Here is a 25676-nt window from a genome sequence, read left to right as displayed (position 1 = left end):
CCTCCGCCCCCCAGACCCGTCGAGGGAGGCGATCCGGGAGGGGGTGCCGAAGCCCAGACGCTGGAGCCCGGCCAGGCGCCGGGTCCGTGCGCGCGCTCCGTTCCGCCAGCTGTCCCCTGCCGGGGCGGGGCGACCCCAGCCCCACCTCCAGGGCCCACCCCGACCCCTCCCAGGTCCTTCCCTCCCTGCTGTCCCCGGGAGAAACATGGCCCGGAGCAGTGAAGCGGCGCCAGGCCACTGGCGAGGCGTAGTGGTAAAGGCAAACTCCCGATGGATTTCGGGCCGAGTCGCGCGCTCCTCTCCCCTCCCTTCGTGGCGCCCTCCCCTTACACCCAAGGCGTGAAGTGCGTTCGGGTGAGCTCGGGCCACGGCTTTGTTCTTCCCTCGCGGCGGGGATCGCTTCCATCCTTAAACCCCACTCCCCACTCCCGGCAAATAGCCAGCGCGCAATCTGACCAAACACTCAACATCCCGACACCCGGGGTTCTGTGTCCCCCTCTCTGGCCCGGCCCGGAATCCGCTACTCCAGCGGTAAGCCTGGGTCGCGCCGGGTCCCCACTTCTGCCAGCCTCAGTTAATGTGTTACTTCCCCACAGACCCCCGCGGCCACCCGTGGAGACCTCCCTCCTCTTGTGCTTCCTCCTGAGCTCTCCAGCCCGGCCCTCTCGCTTTGTCTCCCACAGGACACTGAGGGTTCTCCGCGGCAGCTAGGACTAAAGTAGCTCAGGTGACGTTTGAGCTTTGCAACCTGCGCGGGGGACCCTCGCTGTGGGGTCTCTGCCCACGCTCCGGGCAAGCGAGTGCCTCTTGAGCTTCAGGTACCTCGTCTGCAGAAGGGACTCAGCACGCGAGGCCTCGCGAGTGATCTGGAGAGTTTATATGTCAAATATGCGGTACTGTTACCCGAGAAGAGGATGTGGATGGTGGGTGGGTTCCCAGCCCAGAGCCTCTGTATCCCAGACAATCCCTCCAGGAGTCAACCAGAGGGCACCCCTCTTTTCAGTGTCCTAAATCAAATCGACTTCTGCCCTGTGGCCACTGGCGTCTGCCGGCGCCTCCCATGGAGAATGATTTCTGTAGGAGGCTGTGGTTATTACTGTGTTAGGTTTAATGTAAAACGTGGTGAGGGTGGCCGGTGGAGCCAGTATACTACATTAAGATTACTTTTTTAAGAGATTACCCTGTAATTCACAAATACCAGTGATTGTGAATGGATTCCGTGAGTGAGCGGGAAGGAGACACCTCACGCTCAAATAGAACTATTCAGGTTGAAATGTGTTGCTCGGTTCTTAATTTAAGAGGAGGGCTTTGGCTCTTAAAAGAGTTGCAGTTCATTTATTTAGGCATCTGCATACATTCACTGTCCTGCTGGGTTCCAGGTGGAGTTCTAGGCTCTAGGGATACAGCAGAGAACACGACCAAACCCTGTCTTCATGGAGCTTACATTCTACAGAAAGGACACAGGCAGGCAGTATGAAAGCAAATAAATAAAGGAGATAGTGTCAGTTAGTGCAATGAGAAGGCAAGAAGAGAACAAAGAGATGGTGATTGGAGGAGGCTGGGGAGCACTGTTTTTGCTCAGGTGGTCAGGGCAGCCTCTTTTTCCTCCACATTTGAGCCACCATCTGAAGTGTAAGCAAGAGATAGCCATGGGAAGACTCTGAAGCAGAGTACTCAAGACAGCACATGCCAAGTGCTAAGAAATCATTACCTCCTGAGAAGAAATTTTACACCCAATTTATGTTTTAAAAATGTCACTCTGGCCGGGTTGGTGTGGCTCTGTGGTTGAGTGTCAATCCATGAACCCAAAGGTTGTAGGTTCAATTCCTGTAGGTTCAAAACCATGCTCCATGGTTTTGGGCTCCATCTCCCCTTCCCTTCCCTCTAAAAACAAACAAACAAAAAAACACATATATAAAAATGTCACTCTGTAGAAGGAGACTTGACTTGGGGTGGTGAACACACAGTACAATATACAGATGATGTATTATAAAATTATACACCTGAAAATCTATATAATTTTATTAACCAATGCCACCCCAATAAATTCAGTGAAAATTGAATTTAAATAAAGCCACCCAGTTGCCATGGAGAAGATGGTCAGGCCTGGGGTTGGGGTGAGGAAGATGAAAATATGAAAGGGAAATAAGTTCAATTCTGGACAGATCAAGTCTGTAGTGACTGACCATAGGGCCTACAGGGCAGGATGCATTGTAAGCAACTTTAAATTCATATTTAGATTTCAGGAGAGTAATTTAATATATTTAGAAAGCATCAGCAAGTAGAAAGAGATCTGATGCTTGGGGGTGGGTGGATAGGGATGCCCAGTAAAAATGGGGAAAACTTAAAAATTACTGTTACGAGTAGAAACCTGTAAGAGGCTGAGTGTCCAAGAGAAGCCAGATCAAGAGACTAAGAATGAGGAGCAACGTAGGAGAGAACAGGAAGGGAGGGAGGTGCCCAGGGAAGAGTTTGGAGGAGAGGGGGCAAAGAGGTCATTAAGAGTGTCAGAAAGGCAGTAGGATTAAGATGGAAAAGTGGCCATTGTATTTAACAATTACAAAGCCATTAATAAAAAAAGCCATTCCATCAATAGAATGGTTAAATATAGCACTACTATTTAATAATAGATACTCTTAAAAGAGAACGAGGTAAATCTGTATGACTAATAGGAAAGGTAGATTGTTAAAGTCTAAAAAGCAATGATGGAATCGTGTAAACAGCCCAATCTATTTGTGTCAAAAGAAGCCCTCTCAAAAGCAAGGTAATTTTGTGGAAGATGCAGGGAGGCAGTGAGAGGGCCTGCCTTGGTTGAAAATAATCAATTATAATAGAGACAGTTCCTGCATTTATGTCCTTTTCTCCAGTAGAATTCAGGATAAGTAGATTAACCTAAATTGGCCTGAAAGGCAAACTCAGAGTCTCAAGGTCCTGATGTTCGTGTGTGGGATTCTTGGAAACAGAGCTGAGGGGTTAGACTCCCTTCCTCTTTGATGGTGGAGGGGTAGCCCTGAGCCTGAAATTGGCAGCAGCCATGGTCATTGCCTGGAGGAGAGAGTGGGTCACAAAGTGAGGGACTTCGCAGCAGAGAAGAGCAGAGATTCACTTTTTATATGTGTTTCCAAACTGTTTTTCTCCTTGGGGGGAAACCACTTGAAAAATAATGCAAGAAATATTCTAAGCAAAAAATATATTAATGACTTAGAAAGAAGGTTTCCAATATACTGTATCATTAAATGAGAAAAGAGATTTGGATTGAGTTCTGGGGTTTGATGTTGTATAAAATGGCTCAGTTAATGTGTCACTTCCCCAGCTTGGCCGTGTTTTGCATCTTCCAACAGAGAAAGATTGTGCTGAATAAACTTAGAGCCTATTATCTGTGATACAGAAGCTATTTAAAGACTTCTTGTTTTGATATTTTATTTATTTTTTTAAATATATTTTATTGATTTTTCACAGAGAGAAAGGGAGAGAGATAGAGAGTAAGAAACATCGATGAGAGAGAAACATCGATCAGCTGCCTCCTGCACACCTCCCACTGGGGATGTGCCCGCAACCCAGGCACATGCCCTTGACCGGAATCGAACCTGGGACCCTTCAGTCCGCAGGCCGACACTCTATCCACTGAGCCAAACCGGTTTCGGCTTGTTTTGATATTTTAAAAAGCAGATTAATAACATAATTATCTACAGTCCACAGCAGTTTCCAATCCCCCAGGTTTCAGGCTTAACTTACAATGCCATCTGTGTGCGATATCAAGGATAACAAAGTAGATCCTTTACCTCTACTCAACAATGACGACTCACTATTCTATTGGAAATAAGGCCAGTTTGGATTATAGAATAGTTTTTGAAAATAAATTTCTTCTGCTTTTACATTTACAGCTTTAACTAGGGTAATGAGAGTTTGGCAAGCAGGTTTGTGGCACATCTTTAAGTTAATTAAAGCATATCAGTTGTAAGTAAACTATTGATGTTTCAGTACATCTAAGCAGTTAATATTTATTACATAAGTACGATAGACTAGATATGGGTATGAGTTTTATCTCCATTGTCTGTCTTATTTACTCCTCACAGTAACCACATGAGGTAAGCGTTGACTCTACTTTCCAGGTGAATACACTGGGACTCAAAGAGGTTAAAATGCCTAAGGTCTCATTGTCTCCAGGTGTATTGTACTTGTAAGTGTATGCTCTTAACCAGCACTCCATCTGCCTCTGTGCTACGGATTACCATTACAGTTTTTATCTATAGGTTGGTTTAATTTGCCATTTTCTTATTTGGGGAGGGGGCGTCATTTATTAAGCACTTATTATGCATCAGGAAATGTACTAAGACCTCTAAGAACATTATTTGTTCTATGCCTTAATCCTCACAACTACCCTGTCTATAGGTTTTATGTGTCTTATTTACAGGAGAGGGAAACTGAATCTCAGAGAGAGTAGGTAATTTCTCTAACATCACAGCTTGAAAATGCTAGCGCTGAGCTCTACAATATGAAGTGGAGAATTGTCTCTGAGATTTAGAGAGGGCAGTAAAGGATTTGCATGATGGAAGGAATGGGTTCAGATGACCATTAGTTAATGATGCCATCACCTGGCTTTGGGAAGTAGGGTGGTTAGTGTGTGTGGTCTGGAAGGGGAGCCAGAAAGAGCTATTTACTTGGATGAGCTCCCTGGTTCTGGACAGGGTTCCCATCTGTCTTGACCTTGGCCTGCTAGAGGGACTTCTGAAAGCTGCTCATGTATAGCTGGGGGTTCAGGCTCTGCCCAGCCATGATGGTATTATGGTTACAGCAGGCCCGAAGAGTTCTCAGGGGTGGAAGCCAGAGTTGCTCTGTGCAAATTCAACAGGGTACCCAGCCAGTTTGCTGGTAGAGGAAGAGCAATGTGATACTCTTCGAATATACCGATGACATACACCATTGACTAGGAGTCTGCCCATGGTAGATATGAATTTTCAGAGCCTTGAACAGCAATGCTCTTTATCACAAGGAGACAAGGTTGAGGCTAGAGTTCAGGTAGTATTGCATAATCCATGAATGGAGACTATGTGTCATTCACTCATTTAACATTTTTGAGCAGCTGCCATATTCCAGGTCAGTGTCCTGGGCTCTGGGGATTCAACCATTAAAAAGACAAAGTCTCTACCAGAAGAAGCTAATATTCCAGTGGGAGGAGACAAGACAACACACACACACACATACACACACACACACACACGCCACATCCAGTAGGAATACATGCTATGAAGGAAAGTAAAGCTGGGTAAGAGGCAGACAAGAATGAGTGGGTAGGAGGTGGCTGCCATTTTACTTGGGTGGTCAGGGAAGTCCTGTCTGTAGAGGTGACATCTGAATGAAGACTTGAAGTAAGTGAAGGGTAAGTCATGTGGATATCTGGGGGAAGAAAAAACATAGCAAGTGCAAGACCCTTGAGACAGAAGCCTGCTTCGCACATTCAGGGATCAGCAAGGAGGACAGTGCCCAAAGCAGTGAGTGAGGAAGAGCAGGCTTGAAGACAAGTCAGAGAGGGAAGCCATGGTGAGTACTCTGCATTGTACTCAGAGAAGTGGGAAGCCTTTGAAAATAACTGCAGAAGATGGCTATGACATCATGTACATTTTTAAAGGAGCACTTCAGCTGCCATGTGGTGGGAGTATGCATGCCATGGTGGTCACAGAGAGGTGAGTTTGGCAGCTATGGCAATAATCCCAGGAGACATATGGTAACACAAACAGAGGGGTGGTCCTGGTTACATTTTGAAGGAATCAATGATAAGATTGACTAATGGGTTGTATGAACGGGATGTAAGAATGAAATTGACAACAATTCTGAGGTTTTTATCTGAGCAACTGGAAAAAGGAGTTGTTCTTTCCTGATAGAGAAGGATAAATTTGGGGGGAACTATTACAAGTTTTGGATGGGAGATGGGAGCAGGTGGAGGTTGGACCATAAGTTGCCCTTCCAAAACCTGAGCAAAAGAGAATTGTTTTTAAATCTGGAGTGAAAAGGAGAATGGAAAGCGAGAGGATGTTCCAGCATTAAATGAAGCCCAAGTGGGTTCTAAAACAGCAAAACCAAACCAGGTGCTGGAAGGAACAGGAGTTTTCGCAAGGAGCCTGAAAGGGATCCTCTAGTCTAGGAGAACAGATAGCTGTGAGGGGTAGCGGGAGTTTGAGAAAGAAGATCAGAGGAAGGGAGCAGGCATCAAGGCCTCCAGAAAGAAGAGGGTACTGACCCAAGCTTCCTGGGGGAGCTGAGCTTGGAATACAGAGACAGAGAAGAAAGACAGGGAGAAGATGTAGATGCAAGACAGACAGTTGAACAGAACACAGAGCTAGGAAGGAAAACAACTCGACTGAAGACCGATCTGAGGACAGGAAGGAGATAGTTTAGGGAACTGGGCTGGAAAATTAGGCAAGGTCTGCATTATGAAAGGCCTGGAAAGCTTAAAGCTGGACAGAGAAGTCTGATGGCAGTGGGTAGGAGTAATTAGAGAACCAGAACCGGCAATGCAGCCATGGTCAGTTTGAGTGCATTCAAACTGTTGTGTTGCATCCTTTCCTAAAGATCTGAGAGTAAAAGTAACATCTTCACCTTCATTTTCTCTCTCACCTCTTTACTACTTTAACCATAAAACTTGCACATCCCATCCTAAGCAAGAGGAAGACTTGCTTGCAGTCTTCCCAGTACCTGAATGGGCCAGTTTCCTGGAGCAACTGTTTCCCAATAAGACTGACTTTAGTTTCCACCATAGTATGTCCTGTAGAAGTCTTTGCAAGAAGGATTAGATGACTCAGAAGTTTGGGTCTACACTAATCCCTGGAGACAGGTATTTTTAATAGGAAATCTTTCTCAGGCAAATGAGGCTTATACAATGCATGGAAATGTAATCTTATCTAATAAAAGAGAAACGTGCAAATTGACCGTACCTCTGCTACACCTGCAAGCCATGCCCACCAGCCAATCAGGAGTGAGTATGCAAATAAACCCAACCAAGATGGCGGCAGCCATGGAGCTGGAGTGAACAGGAGGCTTGTGTTGCCCCTGGTGATGGAGGAAGCCAAGCTTCCCGCCTGCCCTGGCCGGTTGTGGGCTCCGCTCAAGGCTACAAAGTTTCAATTACATAAGATAAATAAATCCCAGATACCTGCTTCCAGCCTCTGTGACCTCCACTCAAGTACGGTCTGGGAGCCTGGGTTGCCCGGGGCCGTGGCCAGCCAGCAAACAGCTCTCAGCCACTCATCCAGGCTGGCCACGCCCCCCCACAGCAGGAACCCTCACCCCATGGGGGCATGGCCAGCCTGCAAACCACCACAGGCCCCTCGCCCAAGCCACCCCACACTCCAAGGGAACCCCCACCCTGATCCAGGACACCCTTCAGGGCAAACCAGCCGGCCCCCACCCGTGCACGAGGCCTCTATCTATACTAATAAAAAGTGTAATATGCTAATTAGACTGGGACACCTTCCAGGAGACCTTCCAGACGTTCTTCTGGACAAAACCATGGTGGCGGGGCTGAGGTAGCAATCAGGCAGGCAGGCAGGCAGGCAGGGGAGCAGTTAGGAGCCAGCAGTCCCGGATTGCGAGAGGGATGTCCGACTGTTGGTTTACGCCCGATCGCTGTAAACCAGCAGTAGGACATCCTTCGAGGGGTCCCAGATTGGAGAGGGTGCAGGTCAGGCTGAGGAACACCCCCTCCCTTGTGCATGAATTTCGTGCACCGGGCCACTAGTAGTATATATAATACTATAGTAATATATGATATAGTGTATATATTAAAATTACAACTATAATGTTGTAGATACACATGTTATAGTCATGGTAACATTTATAATTAAGGCATAAATTAAGGTATTTTATACATGTACTCTGTGTTCTTCAGTACTAGGTCCTTTATCAAGTTGAATGAAACATTACCTTGTCCCACTGAACTTTTCATAGGTTCACAGAATATAATTTAATGCCATATTGCTCATAGGACTACTTTCTGTTTTTGGTATTATTTTGTTTTTCAAATGACACTGTTTTGTTTATTTATGGTTTTAAAATAAATTTCCAATGAAAAAATGCCATAACCAAAATCATTTGATTTGCAGGTTATGAATGATTGTCCAGAGTATGACTTGAATTTATTTACATACACACAGCACTATTATGGAGATTTGGAATATGTCTTCATACCTCATGGCATCATTGTTGACCGGTGAGTATTACTTCCTGTGTCGGGCTTGACCCTGTGCTGGGTGGACTGTCTCTTGAGTGAATCATGCAATACAATTTAAGACACTGTTTCTGTATCTCTTTTATGCAGTGGTAGACAGCACTTTTCAGGGCAGAGAATTTGAAATACAAACAATCTGTGCTTTACCTGAACAGTTTACCTGGACATTTGTTCAGAGGAAATACTACCCATACATAAAGTATTACATTATAAGTAACAGTCTCAAGATAACAATTGTCCTAGAAAAACTAATGAAAATGGAACTTGGGAAAGCATTGCTTCTCACCCAGGTACCTTTGCCTCACATTTTGTAGACTCTCCAGTTAACCAGGGAGAGTTAAGAGGTGATCTTTGCCTTCATAGGACACACCCCTAAAGCCCTGGCTTTTCCTGAGAACTTGTATTTATTTCGGAGAAAGTAATGTATCAGAGGCCAACCAGTCTGTGCACAATTTTATTTCCCAGCCAGTGGTAACGTTTTGGGAACAGGTATGTTTGCAGCTTAAAAAGATCTGCACAGAATTCTCTTTGGAATACTATTTCTAGTTTTTTCTTATTTGTCTCCATAAATAGCCTCTGACTCCTTCCTAGCTGACTGGCTTTCCTAAAGCCAACATTTTCTCTCTGTTCTAAGCCCCTAAGTCACCCCTGTTTGGCCTTTGGTTTCAGAGAGACCCCATACAGTTCAGCCCACCAAAAATGCCAAGGTTTAAATAGAGGCCAGGGCCCTTTCACAAAGTGGCCTTAACGCCCAGACTGTTACATTTCCATGTACCTCTCATTTCTAAATTCATAAGCCTTCACATTTATATGGAGAGCAAGCTCCGTGGGTTTGCACAGTGCATTCCCAGGAATCACAGAAGCTCTTCCCAGACCCAGAAATCAGGGTGGGGAGGCACAGGGAAGTAGGAGCAAATGGAGGCTTTGGGCTCCCACTCTACCTCTTCTATAACCATAAACTTAAACTTCTGCCTCCTCCTTTTTCATGTGTTATATTCTTCCGAGTTAAAATTTAACTTTATGAAATAGGTCCTCGGCCAAAAGAAAGTTTGCAATAAGCTAGGTGATTACTTCTGTCTGGAAGGAAACGTCATTCTTTCACTCAAATTCTAAAATTTTCACTCAAATTCTAAGACTTGGATATTGTGTGTTCTCTCTCAAACTAGAGCACATTATTAAAATAAGGTCTAGTTTGGGATTTCTCATACCTAATATGGGCTTCCTCTGAAATACAAGTTCTGATCTTCAGAAGGAAAAAAAGGTTTTTGTGATCAAATAAACTTGGGAAATTTGCATCTCCCAAATTGCTAAATCTTCCTTTTAACAATTTATATTTAAATATATGGAAATTATGGGGGGGGGAGACTTCCTCGACTTTAACAATTAAACCAACTTTTGTTGTACTGTGGACATCTTTATAGTTGTTCACCTCTTAATAACTCTCAGAAGAATTTCTCTTAATACCAGGATGGAAACCCCATGGTTTAAACAAATTCCTACTTTTCTAACCTGAATTTTATGACTTAAATTAATTGCAACCTGATCTAGTAAATGATTGAGCTCTGGTAAGGTTATCCAGAGCCAGATCCCTGTACAGGAGACCTACCCAGTGAACTTGTTAAAATGTACATTCTTAAGCTTTATGTCCAGAAATTCTGGTTCAAAGGTCTGGGGTGGGGTCCAGGGTGGGGCCCAGGATTGCCCATCCAAACCTTTAAAATGAACTAATTAAGATATAATTTACATACTATAGAATTTACCCACTGTAGGTAAATGATTTAATGATTTTTAAAGCAAATTTTTAGCATTGGGCAACCATCACTAGCATCATTTTATAATATTTTTATTATTTTTTTCAATATATTTTTATTGATTTCAGAGAGGAAGGGAGAGGGAGAGAGATAGGAGCAGCAATGAGAGAGAATCATTGATCGGCTGCCTCCTGCACGCCCCCTACTAGAGATCATGCCCACAATATGGGCATGTGCCCTTGACTGGAATCGAACCCAGGAACCCTCAATCTGCAGGCCAATGCTCTATCCACTGAGCCAAACTGGCTAGGGCAATATTTCTATTATTTCAAAAACTTTGTTTGCTCAATCTCTGCTCCTACCCTCAGCATTAGACAATCACCTAATCTGATTTCTTTTTCTCTATATATTTGTCTTGTCTGGGCATTTCTTATAAATTAAACTATATAATATTTAATTTTGATTCACCAGTTGATAGATATTTGGATTTCTAATTTTTTGCTGTTATGAATAATGCTTCTATGAACATTCTTTGTGTGGAAATATCTTGTCATTTCTCTTAGATGGATTCCTTGAAGTGGAATTCTGAGTTTTATGGTAAATTTGAGAAATTGCCAAGTATTTTCCAAATTGGCTGTACCATTTTACATTTCTACCAGCAATGATGAGGTTTCCAGTTTCTCCACACACTTGCCAACATTTAGTATTATCAGTTGTTTTAATTATAGTCATTCTAGTGGATATATAAGGGTATCTCATTGTGGTTTTAATTTGCATTTTTCTAATGATTAGTGTGCTTGTTAGCTATTATATGTCTTCTTTGGAAAATGCCTAAGTCTTTTGCCAACTTTTAACTTGAGTTGTTTGTCATCTTATTGAGTTAGTTGAAAGAGTTCCTTATATTTTCCAGATGCAAGTCCTTTATCAGATATTAGGGGCCCAGTGCACAAATTCGTGCACCTTGAAAGGAACTGTGGGCCACGAGGCTGCGGTGGGCACAGGGGTGGGTCTTGGCCCATCCTCTGTGCCCCGCAGCCCCTCCAGCTACAGTCCCCCATCCCCTGTCTGCCGACAGCCCCACTTCCACTGCCACTGCTCCCACACGCTGACGGCGCCAACCCAGCTCACACCGCTGATGGCACAGAATGATTGGGGCCGGTGCCAGCAGCAGGTATAAGCAGGGCTGGTGCCATCAGTGAATGCAAGCAGCAGCTACTGCCCCGATTGCCCCTCAGGAGCAGGGGGAGGCAGAGAAGCCCTCAGGGGCAATGGGGCTGGCGACAGCTGCTGCTCGCACCCACTGATGGTGCCTAGCAATCAGGACCAGCACCCGGCACCAGCAGTGGATGCAAGCAGTGGCTCCAGCACCAGTAGCAGGTGCAAGCGCTGGGCGGGACAGCAGTGGGCAGGAGCAAAGAATTTTCAGTAACCACCAGAGGCACTCCCTGATGACAGCAACCAGTGCCCCACCTTGGTTTGGCACCCCTGCTCACCTACTCTACCTTCTCGCCGCAGCCGACACCCACTGTGTTCCTCGCTCTGCTGCCTGCTGTCGATGCCCACCATGTTCCACATATGCCCCCTGGTGGTCAGCACATATCATAGGGACCATTTGTTTGGTTGTTTGGTTATTTGGTTGTTCCGCCATATGTTGTTGTTTGAATTTGCAGTTTCTTGCTGACATAATGTGGAGCATCTTTTCATATGCTTATGTACCATCTGTACATCTTCTGGTGAGGTGTCCAGATCTTTTGCTCATATTAAGTTAGGTTATTTGTTATTGAATTTTAAGTGTTCTTTGCATAGTTTGGATGCCAGTCCTTTATTTGTGTTTTGCAAAAATTTTCTCTCAGTTTGTGGCTTGTCTTTTCATTTTCTTATTGACATCTTTTAAGAAGAATGTTAGGTGGAGAATTCTATAACTGTCAATTAGACCCAGTTGGCTTATGGTATTGTTCAGTTCAACTATATCCATACTTGTTTTATGCCTGTTGGATCTGTCAGTTATTGAGAGAGGGATTTTAAAGTCTCCAACTGCAATAGTGCTTCATCTATTCCTCCTTGCAGTTCTGTCAGTGTTTTAATACTGTTTTTAAGATTGTTATGTCTTTTTGGATAATTGACCTCTTTATTATGTAATGTTCCTCTTTATTCCTGATCATTTCCTTGCTATGAAGTCTGCTTTGCCTGAAATTATTATAACAACTCCAGCTTCCTTTTGATTAATGTTAGCATGGTATGTTTTATCCTTTTAGTCTATCTGTGTCTTTATGTTTAAAGTGTGTTTCTTGCAGATAACATATATTAGCGCTTGGCTTTTTATCCGCTCTAACAGTCTTTGCTTTTTAATTGTTGTATATAGACCACTCACATTTAAAGTGATTACTGTTATAGTTTAATATTTATCATATATATAACTATTTTCTATTCATTGCTTGTTCTTCTTCACCTTTATTTTTTTAGTCTTTCACTCTGTGAAATATATGTCCCCCACAATGTTTGGTCTTTGATGATATGCAGTTTATTTTTTTTTGTTTTTAAGCCTCACTTGCTAGGGTTCACCCCTCTGTCTAAATAGCTTAGCCTTAAGCCTTAGATTAGTTAGAAATTGTACTTAAACACCTTGAGCCAGTAAGGCTTCCACTCTGCTGATGAATGTGTGTAAGGGTTGGCAAACACATTCAGATCCAGCCTTTTTCAAGTCTTCTTGCCTTTTACATTCCCCTGGGCTTCCTTACGTTTCCTCCGATCATGCTTACAGGCTCCATCACCCAGGGACATGTGGGAAGCTTAGGCCCACTCTAGACTCTGCTGTGCATACACTTAGCTCTGGCCAGTTTGGGATATGCTAAGAGTTTATTGTGTAGCTCTCTCCTATGACTCCAATCTCCTGGAATTCCCTATCAAATCCCAGACTGCTCTAATCAGTTAGTTGCTCAAACAGGACTGCAAATACTGAAAAATGGAGTCATCGGTCCTCCCTGTTCACATGCCAGGTAAGCTCCCTCTGTCAGTTCCCCACCCTGGTTGAACTACCTGGTTGAGCAACAGAGTTGATGGGGAGCTAGGGAGCACAATGGGGGCATTCTTGGGCAAGAAGTTACAGACTTGCTCTGTTTCTACCCAGTGTTCAATGTTTTCATGAATACATGATTCTCAGTTTGTTGTATGCCTTTGGTTGATTTCCAGAGTGAAGTGGTTGTTTTTAATAGTTTTTTCCAGCTTTATAGTTGCTGTCTGTGGAAAGGACATGTTGACCTCCTCATTCCATCATGCTGGAAACAAATGTCCTTTTTATAGAATATCTGGCATGCTGATGTACATTTTTTGGTTACCATATTTTGAACATGGAACCATGGCTGACATTTTATATGTATATCTGGGTGTGTATACACACACTATACAAAACATTTATAATGGGGTCAAAAAATGACAGGTTTAAGAAGTAAAAATTGCTAGTTATAAGAACAGTCACCAGTATATAAAAGAAAACATTGGGAATATAGTCAATAATATGGTAATAACTATGTATGATGTCAGATGGATACTAGACTTACGGGGGTGATCACCCTGTAAGTTACAGTGGGGCCCTGACTTACGAGTTTAATTCGTTCCATGACAGAGCTCGTAACTCAAATTACTCATATGTCAAATCAAAAAGTGAACTAATGAGACACGTGTGCTGGCTTGTAACCCGAATTTTAGCTCGCAACTCAAAGCAAAAAAAATCGGCCAAGAGACGGCTCATATCTCGAAAAACTCGTTATCGGGACACTCGTAAGTCAAGGCCCCACTGTATATAAATGTCTGATCACTATGTTGTATACCTGAAACTAATACAATATTGCATGTCAACTGTAATTTAAAAATTTTTTAAATTAAAATAATTTTTAAAAATAAAAGAGGGATAAAAATGTATATAATAAATAAAATAATATATGTCAATCATTCATAATATAACGTTTTATAGATATTCAGATCATTCAGCTTGTTTTAAATCTAATTCTATTTGAGGTGCCAGTAGGTTTTAATGTTGTATGCGTGCATGAATAATGGACTTCTAGACATGAAACAATTAGAAGAAAATACAATGAAAGATCCAAATTAGGTATTGGGTACCAACCCAAGGTTGCATCATTGCATAACTCCGCGAGGCGTCATTCACATTGCATTTCATGGAAATGGTGCCTACTGGAACTGTACTCTGGGGCACCTTTCACATAGGTAATGTGTTATCTTTGTGAAATATAAGGCAAATGTTATTCTTTTGATAGTTACTAAGGGTTTTTTCTTCCAGTCTTCTCTAATGTTGCAAGGTGGGTGAGTCATTCTCCATTTCCTTTCTCCATGCCATAAAGTGAGCATACTATCAGCAAATGCCATCACAGCATAAGCTTAACCACCAGCCTCTGTGGTGATAAAATAACAACATCCATGACCTTTGACTTTATAGCTTACACCTTAATCATTTTTGTGACACAGAGGAGTAACAATGTGCTATTGATGATGTAATTGTCAGAAATATGTTTTGAACACTCTCTCTTTGTCAAACTTGAACAAAGCTGCTTTATCTGCAGCCTTCTGTCTCCCAAACTCTTCTCCACATCTTCCTGTGTAATCTAATATGTATAGTACATCATGCATTTTTCTAAAAGGAACAAAAATACTCAGAAATAGTTATGCTTTAACATATCTTTTCATTCCTTCTTTCAGAATTGAGCATCTGGCTAGGATATTATTGAATATGTAGGATGCTGTGAACTTAGGATCCTGTGTGTGCTTAAAGGAGGTTACAGGTTTTGTGCGGATCTTATAGAACATCAGTCAAAATTCAGATAGATGTGTCTCTATGTTGATTTCATCAGACTAAAACATTACAGGGTAAGTTATTTGTGCTATTTTCATTATATGACCTTTCAAATGAACAACTTTATAGAGTAAAAGAACGAATAATGTTATGAAAATTAAGATTATAATTCTTTTAAATTTGCAAGATACTGCAATTCAAATGTAATTCAAGGGTGGGGTGGGACTCCTGCTATCTATTTTAACCTGTATGGAACGATGCTTCAGGGATGATTCATGTCTCTTTTATGGTTATAAAGTTGAGTGGTTACTTCCTGGTGCCCAGCTTAACAAGTGAGTGTGTTAAGAATAAGTGTTAAGAAAGTCCAGTGAACTCTGCCCTGGTTGTTACGGTTGGCCCTGGAGACTTGTGTGAGAGCGTTCAGCCCAGAGAGGAGAGTGTGAATACTTGAATGATGCAGTCATGGCCTTGATGTAGAGAAGGGAAGGCTGTGGGATCAGTGAGTTACTATTACGATGAGACAAGACCAGGGGCCCCTTCCCTAGTCTATGCTGGGCTCTCTTGGCCACCACTGAACGGAATTGAGGGAGATTATTTTCCAGAGATGTCATCCCCTTAGCCTGCACCTCTTCTCTAGATGATGTTACCTTTTGTGACGCTTTTCCATGCAGTGCAAGTCATCAAAACTGCCTTACTACTGGGTGAAGAACTATTGGGGTCACAACCATGAGAGTATTCACATTGATTAAGCTAGCTTGCACATTTTAATTCGCTCTTTGAATTGGTTTTCTGCTGCTATATGACAAATTCGCCATGAACCTAGTGGCTTAAAGGAACATTTATCATCTTATTATTGGAAGTCTGGGCATTGGTTCTCTGCTCAGTCTTCCCAAAGGAAATCAAGGTGTTATTCAGGGCTTTGATCTGACCTGAGGTTTGGGGTCCTTTTCCAAGATCACTGGGTTTTGGCATAATTCAGTTCCTGTTTCCCCCTGACTTTTGGCTAGAGACCTCTTAGCTCCTAAAGGTCTTTACCTCCTCCACAAGCAGTTCACCGCACTGCAGGCGACCCTCCTTAAAAGGCTAATCTGATTAGGGCAGGTTCACCCAGGATAAACGTCCTTTTAATGAACTCAGAGTCAATTGACTAGTCCCCTAATCATGGGAGTGAATTTCCATGATATTTACAAGTCTCACCCACATTCAAGTGGAAGAGATTATACTGGGTGTGTACTGCAGGGGACCCGAATGGGGTGGGCGCACTTTAGAGTTCTGCCTACAACTCTCTGTGTCTCAGTTGTCTCAGCTATAGAGCAGCTGGAAATCATTTCTATTTCTTAAGATACTCTGTGTTTCTTTGTTCCTTGATGACTTCTCAGGCCAGGATGAAGCTGTCTTTTGCAAGCACCTTAACTCTAATTTATTAGTGTCATCTTTTTTGAAAACCTTTTCTCTCTTTGGGTTCCTTCCATCCGGGTTTAAGTAGTTGTGCTTCCTTCTTAATATAATTTTTTTCTCATTTACTTGGCTCTGACCTTTATTATATCTTTTTCCAAGCAAACAGCTTTCAAAAATCTTTTTAAAAATTAAAGTCAGGCTTATTGGGGTATAATTTGCATGCAAGAAAAGTCATCTCTTTTAGCTTATAGTTCTGAGTTTTGTTTTTTAAATTCTTTATTGTTGAAAGTATCACATATGTTTCTTTTCCCCCATTGACCTCTCCTACATTGACAATAGCATAGGGTCATGTAAATTACCACAATCAAGATGTAGAATAGTTTCTCACCACACACAAAAAAATACCCTTGTGTTCTTTGAAGTCAAACCTTTCCCTAACTCCCAGGCCCTGGCAACCACTGATGTTTTCTGTCTCTAGAGTTTTGCTCTTTCCAGAATGTCATATAATGTAATTATATGCTATGTAGCCTTAGAAAATCTAAATCTTGCAGAAGTCATTTGAGATTCATTCATAGTTACGTGTACCAGTAGTTCATTTCTTCTTATTGTCAAGAGGGATTTCATTATACAGATACTAGAGGCCCAGTGCACGAAAATCATGCACTCAGAGTGGTGGGGGGAAGGGGAGTTCCTCAGCCCGGCCTGCACACGCTCACAGTCTGGGAGCCCTCAGGGGATGTCCAACTGATGCGGAGTGGGCCTAAGCCATCAGTTGGACATCTTTAGTGCTGCTGCAGAGGAGAGAGAGGCTCCCACCACTGCTGCTGTGCTCGCCAGCTATGAGCCCGCCTTCTGGTTGAGTGGCGCTCCCCTTGTGGGAGCACACTGATCACCAGGGGGCAGTTCCTGCTGGGTCATGCAGTTCGTGTATAAACACTTTACAGAGATTGAATAATTTTGTATACCCACCTGCAATCTATGAGATTTCCTATGAGATTTCCAGTTCTTCCACATTTTCAGCAGTACTTAGTATGGCCAGTTTTTCTTTATTTTCTTTTATCTTACCCATTCCAATATGTGATGGTTCCTCATATGACTTCACATGGTGATTTGCATGACCTCATACAATTTGTGGTGATTAATATAACCTCATCCTATTTGCCTATTTGATATTCATATAGCTCCTTTAATAAAGTGTTTATTCAAATATCTTGCTCATTTTAAAATTTGGATTTCTTTCTTATTGTTGAATTTTGAGAGTTCTTTATATATTTTTGCATCAGATCCTTTATTAGATAAAGGAATATACTTTTTAATATTTTGAATAATTTTTCCAAGGAAGTGAATGGCTTTTTAATTTTTCTAACAGGGCTTTTTATTCAAAGATCATACTTTAAACTTTTTTATATACTCCAGTTATCAGTTATCAATTTTTTTTCTTGTGAATCATGCTTTTTTGTACCTAAGTAACTTTTGCCTAATTCAAGGTCACAAATTGTTCTCTGTTGTATTTGAGAAGCTTCATACTCTTTGATTTAAAACTATTGTATGGTTCATATTGTATTAATTAGTATGATACAGGTCAAGGTTCTTATTTATTTTTTTACAAGTGAATATCCAGTTATTCCAGAATCATTTGACAATCAATTGACTGTATATGTGTAAGTCTATTTCTGAACAATCTATCCAGTTCTGTTCATATATGTGCTTATCCTAGATTACTGTAGCTGTATAATATGTCTGAAAATCAGGTAGCATATGTCCTCCCAACCTTGTTCTTTTTCATAACTGTTTTAGTTATTCTGCTTCTTTGCCTTTCCACATAAAATTTCAAGTCATGTTGTTCATTTCTACAAAATAATCTGTTATTTGGATCTATAGATTAATTTGAAGAGAATTAAAATCTTAACACTATTTAGTTTTCTAATCCATGGATAGGGTATACTTTCCAACTTATTTAAGTCTTATTGAATATCAGTTGTTTTCTAGGTTTTCAGACTCAGATCTCAGACATATTTTTAAGCTTACAACTAAATATCTAAAGTTTTTGCTCCTATTATATTTGGTAAGTTTTTTTGAATTTTGATTCCCCAGTGTTTATCACTGGTACATTAAAAATACTATTGATTTTTCATATTAAAAATTGACTTTTCAAAACTCTTATTAATTCTAATAGGTTATTTTTATATATTCTTTTGAATTTTCTATAAAGACAATCATGTCTCTTCTCTGAATAGAGATGATTTTATTTTTCCTTTCCAATTTTTTTTAAATTTTTTTATTGAATTTTTTGGGATAACATTGGTTAATAAGATTATATAAGTTTCAGGTAAGAGAAACTAAGATGGCGGCAGAGATAAACACCGGGAAATTAAGGCCGCTCACAACAATTGATTAATACCTCAGAGAAACAATACGGACTTCATCCAGAACCATAGGAAGCCTGGCTGACTGTAAACTCTACAACTAGAAGGAAGTAAAATTCACCTGTGAAGCCATCAGGTCCAGGGCTTTTGGTAGTTGGAGTTTTGGGGGTGTTTTGTTTTTGTTTTGTTTTTTGTTTTTGTTTTGTTTTTGTTACTGCTTCAATTTCTCTAGTTGTAATCCATCTAATCAGATTCTCTGATTTTTCCTGATTCTGTTTTGGAAGATTGTCTATTTGTATATTTCTAGGAATTGATCCATTTCTTCAGATTGTCCAATTTCTTGGCATATATTTGTTCATAATATTTTTTTACAATCCTTTGTATTTCTTTGGTGTCAGTTATTACTTCTTTTTCATTTCTAATTTTATATAGGTGGGTCTTCTCTTTCTTTTCTTGATAAGGGTTTCTTGGTTAAAGGATTATTGATCTGGTTTATCATTTCAAAGAACTAGCTCTTGGTTTCATTGGTCTTCAGTATTGTTTATTTTATACTTTATTTCATTTATTTCTGCTCTGATCTTTATTATTTCCTTCCTTATACTCTGGGCTTTGTTTGTTGTTGTTTTTTCAAATTCTTTTAAGTGTAAACTTAGATTGTTTATTTGATATTTTTCTTGGTTTTTGAGGTAGTCATGTTAGGACTGCTTTAACTGTGCCCAGAAATGTTGAGGTTGTCGTGTTCTCATTTTCATTTCTTTCAAGGTATCTTTTGATTTCTTCCTAAGTCTCATTATTAATCCATTCATCCTTTAGTAGCATGTTATTTAGCTTCCATGTCTTTGTGTGTTTTTTAGGGTTTTTTCTTCTGATTGATTTCCGCTTTCATACCATTATGGGCAGAGAAGATGCTTGATATGATTTAAATCTTCTTACATGTATTGAGAGGTTTTGTGTCCTAACATGTGGTCTATACCAGAAACTGTTCCACGTGCACTTGAAAAGAATGTATATTATGCTGCTTTGGAGTGAAGTACTGTGAAGATATCAATTAAATCCATCTGATCTAGTGTGTCATTTAAGGCCAACATTTCCTTGTTGACTTTCTGTCCATTGTTTGTCAATAGTGTGTTAAAATACCCTACTATGGTTGTGTTACTTTCAGTCTCTCCCTTTATGTCATCAAGATTTGCTTTACATATTTAGGTGCTCCTACGTTGGTGCATAAATATTCACAAGGGTTATATTCTCTTCTTGGATTTTTTTCTATGTCATTATGTAGTGTTCTTCTTTTTCTCTTACTATAACCTTTGTTTTAAAATCTATTTTGTCAGATATAACTATTGCTAGCCTAGCAATAAGACCCAATACATACTGTCTACAAGAGACCCAATTCAGAATGAAAGATACATATAGACTAAAAGTAAAGGGATGGAAAAAGATCTTTCATGAAAATAAATATCACCAAATAAGGGGAATAGGATTAGGTCATTTTTTTCTGAGGGTGTTTGGTGCTCCTGCATATTTTCAAACCTATTCATAGGGAGCAGACATCTCAGCAGAAACAAAGGCCACTAAAATGTCTTTTTCTTCCTTCAGAAATTTCTGAAGGGCAATCAGGACTCTGGGTAGTGTCATGGGTTCTGGTCAAAAGCATTGGGTGGTTTTATACTCTCCTACCTTTCTGCTCTATGATTCTTCCTAAATTTTTTTAAAATATATTTTATTGATTTTTCACAGAGAGGAAGGGAGAGAGATAGAGAGTTAGAAACATCGATGAGAAAGGAACATCGATCAGCTGCCTCCTGTACACCTCCTCCTGGGGATGTGCCCGCAACCAAGGTACATTCCCTTGGCCGGAATCGAACCTGGGACCTTTCAGTCCACAGGCTGACGCTCTTTCCACTGAGCCAAACCAGTTAGGGCTAAATTTCTTTTTTGAGGAAAAAAAAGATGAAAGTTTAGTTTACTCAGAGTCAGTTTCTCTTGTTGCAGCCATCAGCAATACAAGCTCTTTCCCCAGAAGGTTCTCATTGTTTGATGCCCTTCACTGTTTACTAAAGGACCTTACTGAGGGATGGATGGCTCCAAACATCTCAGGGCTTTAGGTAATTTGACTTGTTTTTTTTTTGTTAAATTTTCTATAAGACATGACATGAATTTGCATGAATGATAGCAATCTAGACAAAGATTATTTAGAAATTAGCATTAGGTTGAATCACTGGAGAACATGGCCAACTTACTCCTGTTCCTTAGTGAAATGAGGGCACTGGCAACCTGAGTTCCTTAACTTTTCAAGTTTTCATCCCTTGTCCTTTTTTCCTTCTGTCTTTCCACTAATGTTTATGCAGCACTTGCTAGATGGATTTAGTATCTCATATAATCCTGACTGCAAGCCATGCAAGGTAGCTCTCATCTCTTCTTTTATTGATGAAGCAAAGGAGACTCAGAGGGGATAATTGGCTCACCTAATGTCACACTGCAGTAAGTAGCAGAGGTGGCATCGGAGCCCAGACCCATCAGTCTCTCAAGCTTGTGCCCTTCGCAGCATATCAGTATTTCCCACAGGATTTTCTAAGGTTTCTCCACAAAACTTTCCTGTTTCATAAGATATTAATATGTTTGTAAATGAAAGATTTAATATTCAAAGCAAAGTTCAACTCCAGAACCCAAGACCGAGGCCACTAACACATCCTGTCTCTCTAGAGATGTGTGGATGTGTAGAGATGTAGTAGGCTAAAAGGATGAGAATTTCACCAAACAAATCAGCATCATTTTTTCCTGAGCTTCATTTTGATATTTACTGAACTCAGTTAAACCAGCTCCCATAATTTCTGGAAGAACGGCAATATCTGTAAATAGAAAATTAACTGCTCATTTTTCTGAAATGTTTTATATGTTGTATGAGTAAACTGTGAAGAATTATCTTCCAAGAAAATAAATCACAGATATTGACAGTAGGTATTCCTGTAAGTTATGCAAAACCAGGACTTTCTCTTCCTCTTTCCCCCCTACACCATGGAAGTTTTCTAAACATATGAATCCTGACGACACTTGCTGCCCCTCGGGATTCACTTCAAGCTGCCCCTCTTAGGAAGACAAACGCAGCAGAATTGCACAGGGACCTTGAGAGCCAAGCTCTTCACCAACTCCTGAGGGTCTAAAAACCTGAATCAAAAAGAAATAGGTATTCAGCTGCCCTTTGAGCACTCCACTTTAGTGTGTTTTGAGAAAGCTCTATCAGGGAAGGGGTGGGAGGCCTTTTGGAATATCTGTTCTACGGGGCTTTGGAGCAGGAGAGCTATGAGAGTTTGAGAAGTTGGTGGGGAGTAGGTGCCAGCACGTGACTTCTCAGCCAACTTTTTGTATGTGGATGTATTATTTGAGAACTTTTCCCCCTTTATTTCCTTTTAAATGTCACCATGAATGAAAGGTTTATTATATACAATGCAATGTGAGGATAGAGTGCAATTCAGGGGGGGCAGTACTCAGATTTCTTTGTTTCCTACCAATTTTGCTGTGAGCAAAGTAAAGTCTTCATCGAATTTCGAGGCTTTAAAGACTGAAGAGGAATTTTATTTTAAGCAGGCTGCAATGGCCTTAGATCCCTCCCCCCTACTGTTTGAACATGCACTGCTTTGTATTAATTAATACTTCCTGCGTGTTGGCAGCACTGAGAGAAGGCTTCTGGAAATAAAATACAATCCAAAATGTGGCTGCAGTAGACTGAGACTTGCCATGCTGGGGATTGGGCCCCTAGGGAAGCTGGCATCTTCATTAAAGAGGCTCACCAAAGCTAAGGGTTGGCCACAAACCTAATCCCTGGAGGGAAGAGAACAGCTAACACACTTTCTCTCATTCCCACAATTCGGAACAAAGGGTCCAAGTCAGTCCTCGATGATCTGTGCTCGTGAGGAATGGGGACAGGACAGATAAGCCAGACCCAGCATCCTTAGTTTCAGTGAGTACTTTTCATTTTGCCCTGACAGGCCTCTCACTGAACTACTTCCACGTAGTAAAGAGCCCCCTTTACTTTTTGAGAGAGGAAGTCCACCGTTAGCAGAATACCAGCTGGGGCATAGGATGAGGAAAAGGACTCCAGTTTAAATCTTTGGAGAGGGGCAGGTGGAAAAGAGAGGTCCCCTGTTCTTTGGGGTGCTGGATGGGTCCAAGGCAAGTGTATATTTGTTTTATGTATATAAAATATCTATGCATTTTATTAGTGTACATTTTTGTATTCATATTTCATTGTCTATAAAGATGCTTATTGAAGGGTTTGTCTTTCTTTATGAAAAGCAAACACTGAGAAGACAAGTAAGAGAATAATGCAAATGTAACTATTAAATTATAGAGGCAATCAGATTTTCAAAGGCCACTTGGAGGTAGAGCTGTGCTTAACTCGGGGATTGCCGCTTATAGAGGCAATCAGATTTTCAAAGGCCACTTGTGCTTAACTCGGGGATTGCCGTGAGCTAGGCGTGAGTGTGGGGTCAGGAACATGGCCCAGCCGGGAGAGGGGCATGCTGAGGAATGTACTCCGTGGCAGGTGCAATAGCTACTGGAGAGATGGGATGAAACACCACAGCCTTTAGAGTTCCAAAAACTAGGCTGGTAGGATCAGCGAGCTTGTGTCCTATCATTGGTTCAACTGCTAATAAAATATGATATTCACTGAGTGCTTATGTATTATGGCCAACTATTATCTCATATGCTTTATATGTATTAACGCATTATACCTTCCCAAGACTCCTATAGAGTTGATGCTACTAATACCCCTTTTCACAGGTGAGGCCATAAAGGCCAGAGAGGTTAGTTGGAGCCCCAAGGACACATGGCTGGGAAGTGGAGGGCGGTCACACACCCAAACTGGAGCTTTTATTGTAACCACAACACCACAGCTGCCTGTTGGAGCGATGGGTGAGAAAATGGACCTCGGTGCCTAGGAGGTGGACAAGCAGGAGAAGGGAGCTCCCCAATTTTTTAGGAGTGCTGGGTGAGTTTCCAGGAAGGGGCATGGGCATAGAAGACAGGACAAGGCGTAAACCCAGCACACACGGAGGGCTGTGGATCTTGAAAACAAGGCAGAATGCCAAAGCCAACAGGAGAGGCAAATACAGCCATGAGGCATTAGGCTCCTTTGCCTGCCCAACACACAGTTCTGAGTTCCAGTCCCATCTAACATTGGGTTTGTTCTGAGAGATTCACTGACATTGAGCTAGTAGATGAGGTGGGGGCCGGGGTCAAGTGACTTTGCTAGAAGGCTGCAGACCCTGGAACCAGGCAGGACCTGCCCACCAGAAAGTGTGTGTAGAGGATTCCATCCTGATTCCATCAAATGCCTCAGGGTTTCAGTTCTACCTCATGTCCCTGCTTGCCCCATTTATCTCTCCTGTGTGCGCTCCGGACCCCTGGAACTCAAGCACGTTGCCTATATATAGTAAGAATGCTCTTAGTCATTTTTCTTTACTTGTACCTGTCCTTTTCCAAAAAGGGATACAATGTGGTGTGTTATTAATTGTGTCCATATAATTTCTAATTTTCAGCACAAAAATAATTGCAGGCAGCAAAAATCCTTGCCCTTACTTCATGTTAGACTATTTTTAATCAACATTTTATAACTGATATAGAATATAAAACCTAGCATCAGGGCCATAAAACACAAGGACTTTATATGCTAAGAAATTACCAGGAAATCATTTGGATTTGGAGAGGAAAAAATAGTAGGATGTAATAAAATGATTTGGGGAAAGTATTTCTGGGAAATTAATCTTTTTAAAAAATCTTTTATGATGGTCATTGTGCTATAATACAGTTCAAATTTAATCTTTTTATTCTTATTTTATAGTATGGGTTATTTTATGGCATGAGTTTTCCATTATTAAATGTAATATTCCAGTGAACAACTTAGGTAATGTCAATATATATTAAAATGTTTGAGACTCATAACTTTCAAGGACAAGAATTATTTAACTTTCTGTTTATTAATTTGGTATTCATTTGGAGGAAATTTTGAAAACCTTTCTCTTTTTTTTTGTTTGCCTAGTGTTATTTTCTCCTCAAGAACAGAAATGGAATCCAAACAGACATTGAAAAATTAGAGAATAGTACCATGAAAACAGGATGACTCTTGGTGAGAAAAAGGACACAATAATACATAAAGGGCCCCAAAGCTCACACCACAAGAGAAATGACTGGGCAGAAACGCCTCAGGAAAAGGCTGGGCCGGCACAGTAGACCTGTAGCCTGATGAGTCAGCAATGCCTTTGCAAAACATGTTCATCTAATACAGGCCTGGGAAGTACTGGTAGGCACGTGACATGGAGAAGCCCGGAATTACTTTTTCCTCTCTCCGAAGTCCCTGCTGAAGGTCCTGACATAAACTTTGGTGGCCTACTAACCTCTGCATGTTGTTTTCATTGCAGACACTCTTCAAATGAGGAGAGGCACTGAATTGGAAGGGACACGCAGAAGCTGCCCCAGCTACAATTCTGGGATGGGAGCACTTCCGACGTCCCTCAGGGCCAGTGTTTAAGAGCGCTAAGAGGTGAAATGTATTATGTTATCTCTCCTCCTCCTATTAAGATAATTTTTAAGATCAAAATAGGTTTTTCCCTTATTCTGCTGCTTTCTGAGCCAAAGTCACTCAGGAAGATACTAGTTATGCCTCTATTGATCAGTTCTTTAAATTACTTTTAACTCTTGTTGAATTGTAGAAAGGGAAATACTTAACTATGAAAGAAACATATCCTAACTTTGTTGCTTTATTTAAAGCAAAATCCACTCACTTTAATGCAAATCAATTTGGACCAGCAATCAGGGATAAAATTTTAGATGTTTTTAGGTAGTGTTTTTGTAAGAATTAGAATTGTTAGTAATGATAGATGAATGAGTATATCTTCATTTGAAAACCATTGTGTAATTCAGTTTGTTTCTTTTATTGGATAAATTTAAACACATTTCAAATTGATTGATGATTTTTCTGCCAGCCCCATTGTTAGGCTAATATCTACATACAGAACACATATACTAGAATAAATTATGCCTAATATTGCTTGCACACATTATTAAATTAAGATCTCTCTTTACTATAATAGTACTATGCATGGTTTTCTTAGTCACATTAGATTTATTCA

General features: G+C 41.0%; 1 protein-coding gene across 1 annotated transcript in view; it reads left to right on the top strand.

The window, feature by feature from the left end:
• The first annotated feature begins 205 nt into the window (after positions 1-205).
• The window catches only part of PRTFDC1 (phosphoribosyl transferase domain containing 1), a 92263-nt gene continuing 66792 nt past the window's right edge, over positions 206-25676 (top strand). Inside the window, 4 exon segments of the mRNA XM_006773829.2 lie at positions 206-253; positions 8100-8206; positions 12920-12971; positions 14707-14856. Coding sequence (XP_006773892.1) covers positions 206-253; positions 8100-8206; positions 12920-12971; positions 14707-14856 — 357 coding nt within the window.

Source organism: Myotis davidii, unplaced genomic scaffold (genome assembly GCF_000327345.1).
Source record: "Myotis davidii unplaced genomic scaffold, ASM32734v1 scaffold86, whole genome shotgun sequence".
NCBI lineage: Eukaryota > Metazoa > Chordata > Mammalia > Chiroptera > Vespertilionidae > Myotis > Myotis davidii.
Note: the sequence above shows the minus strand (reverse complement) of the source record. Positions and strands in the feature narration are given on the sequence as shown.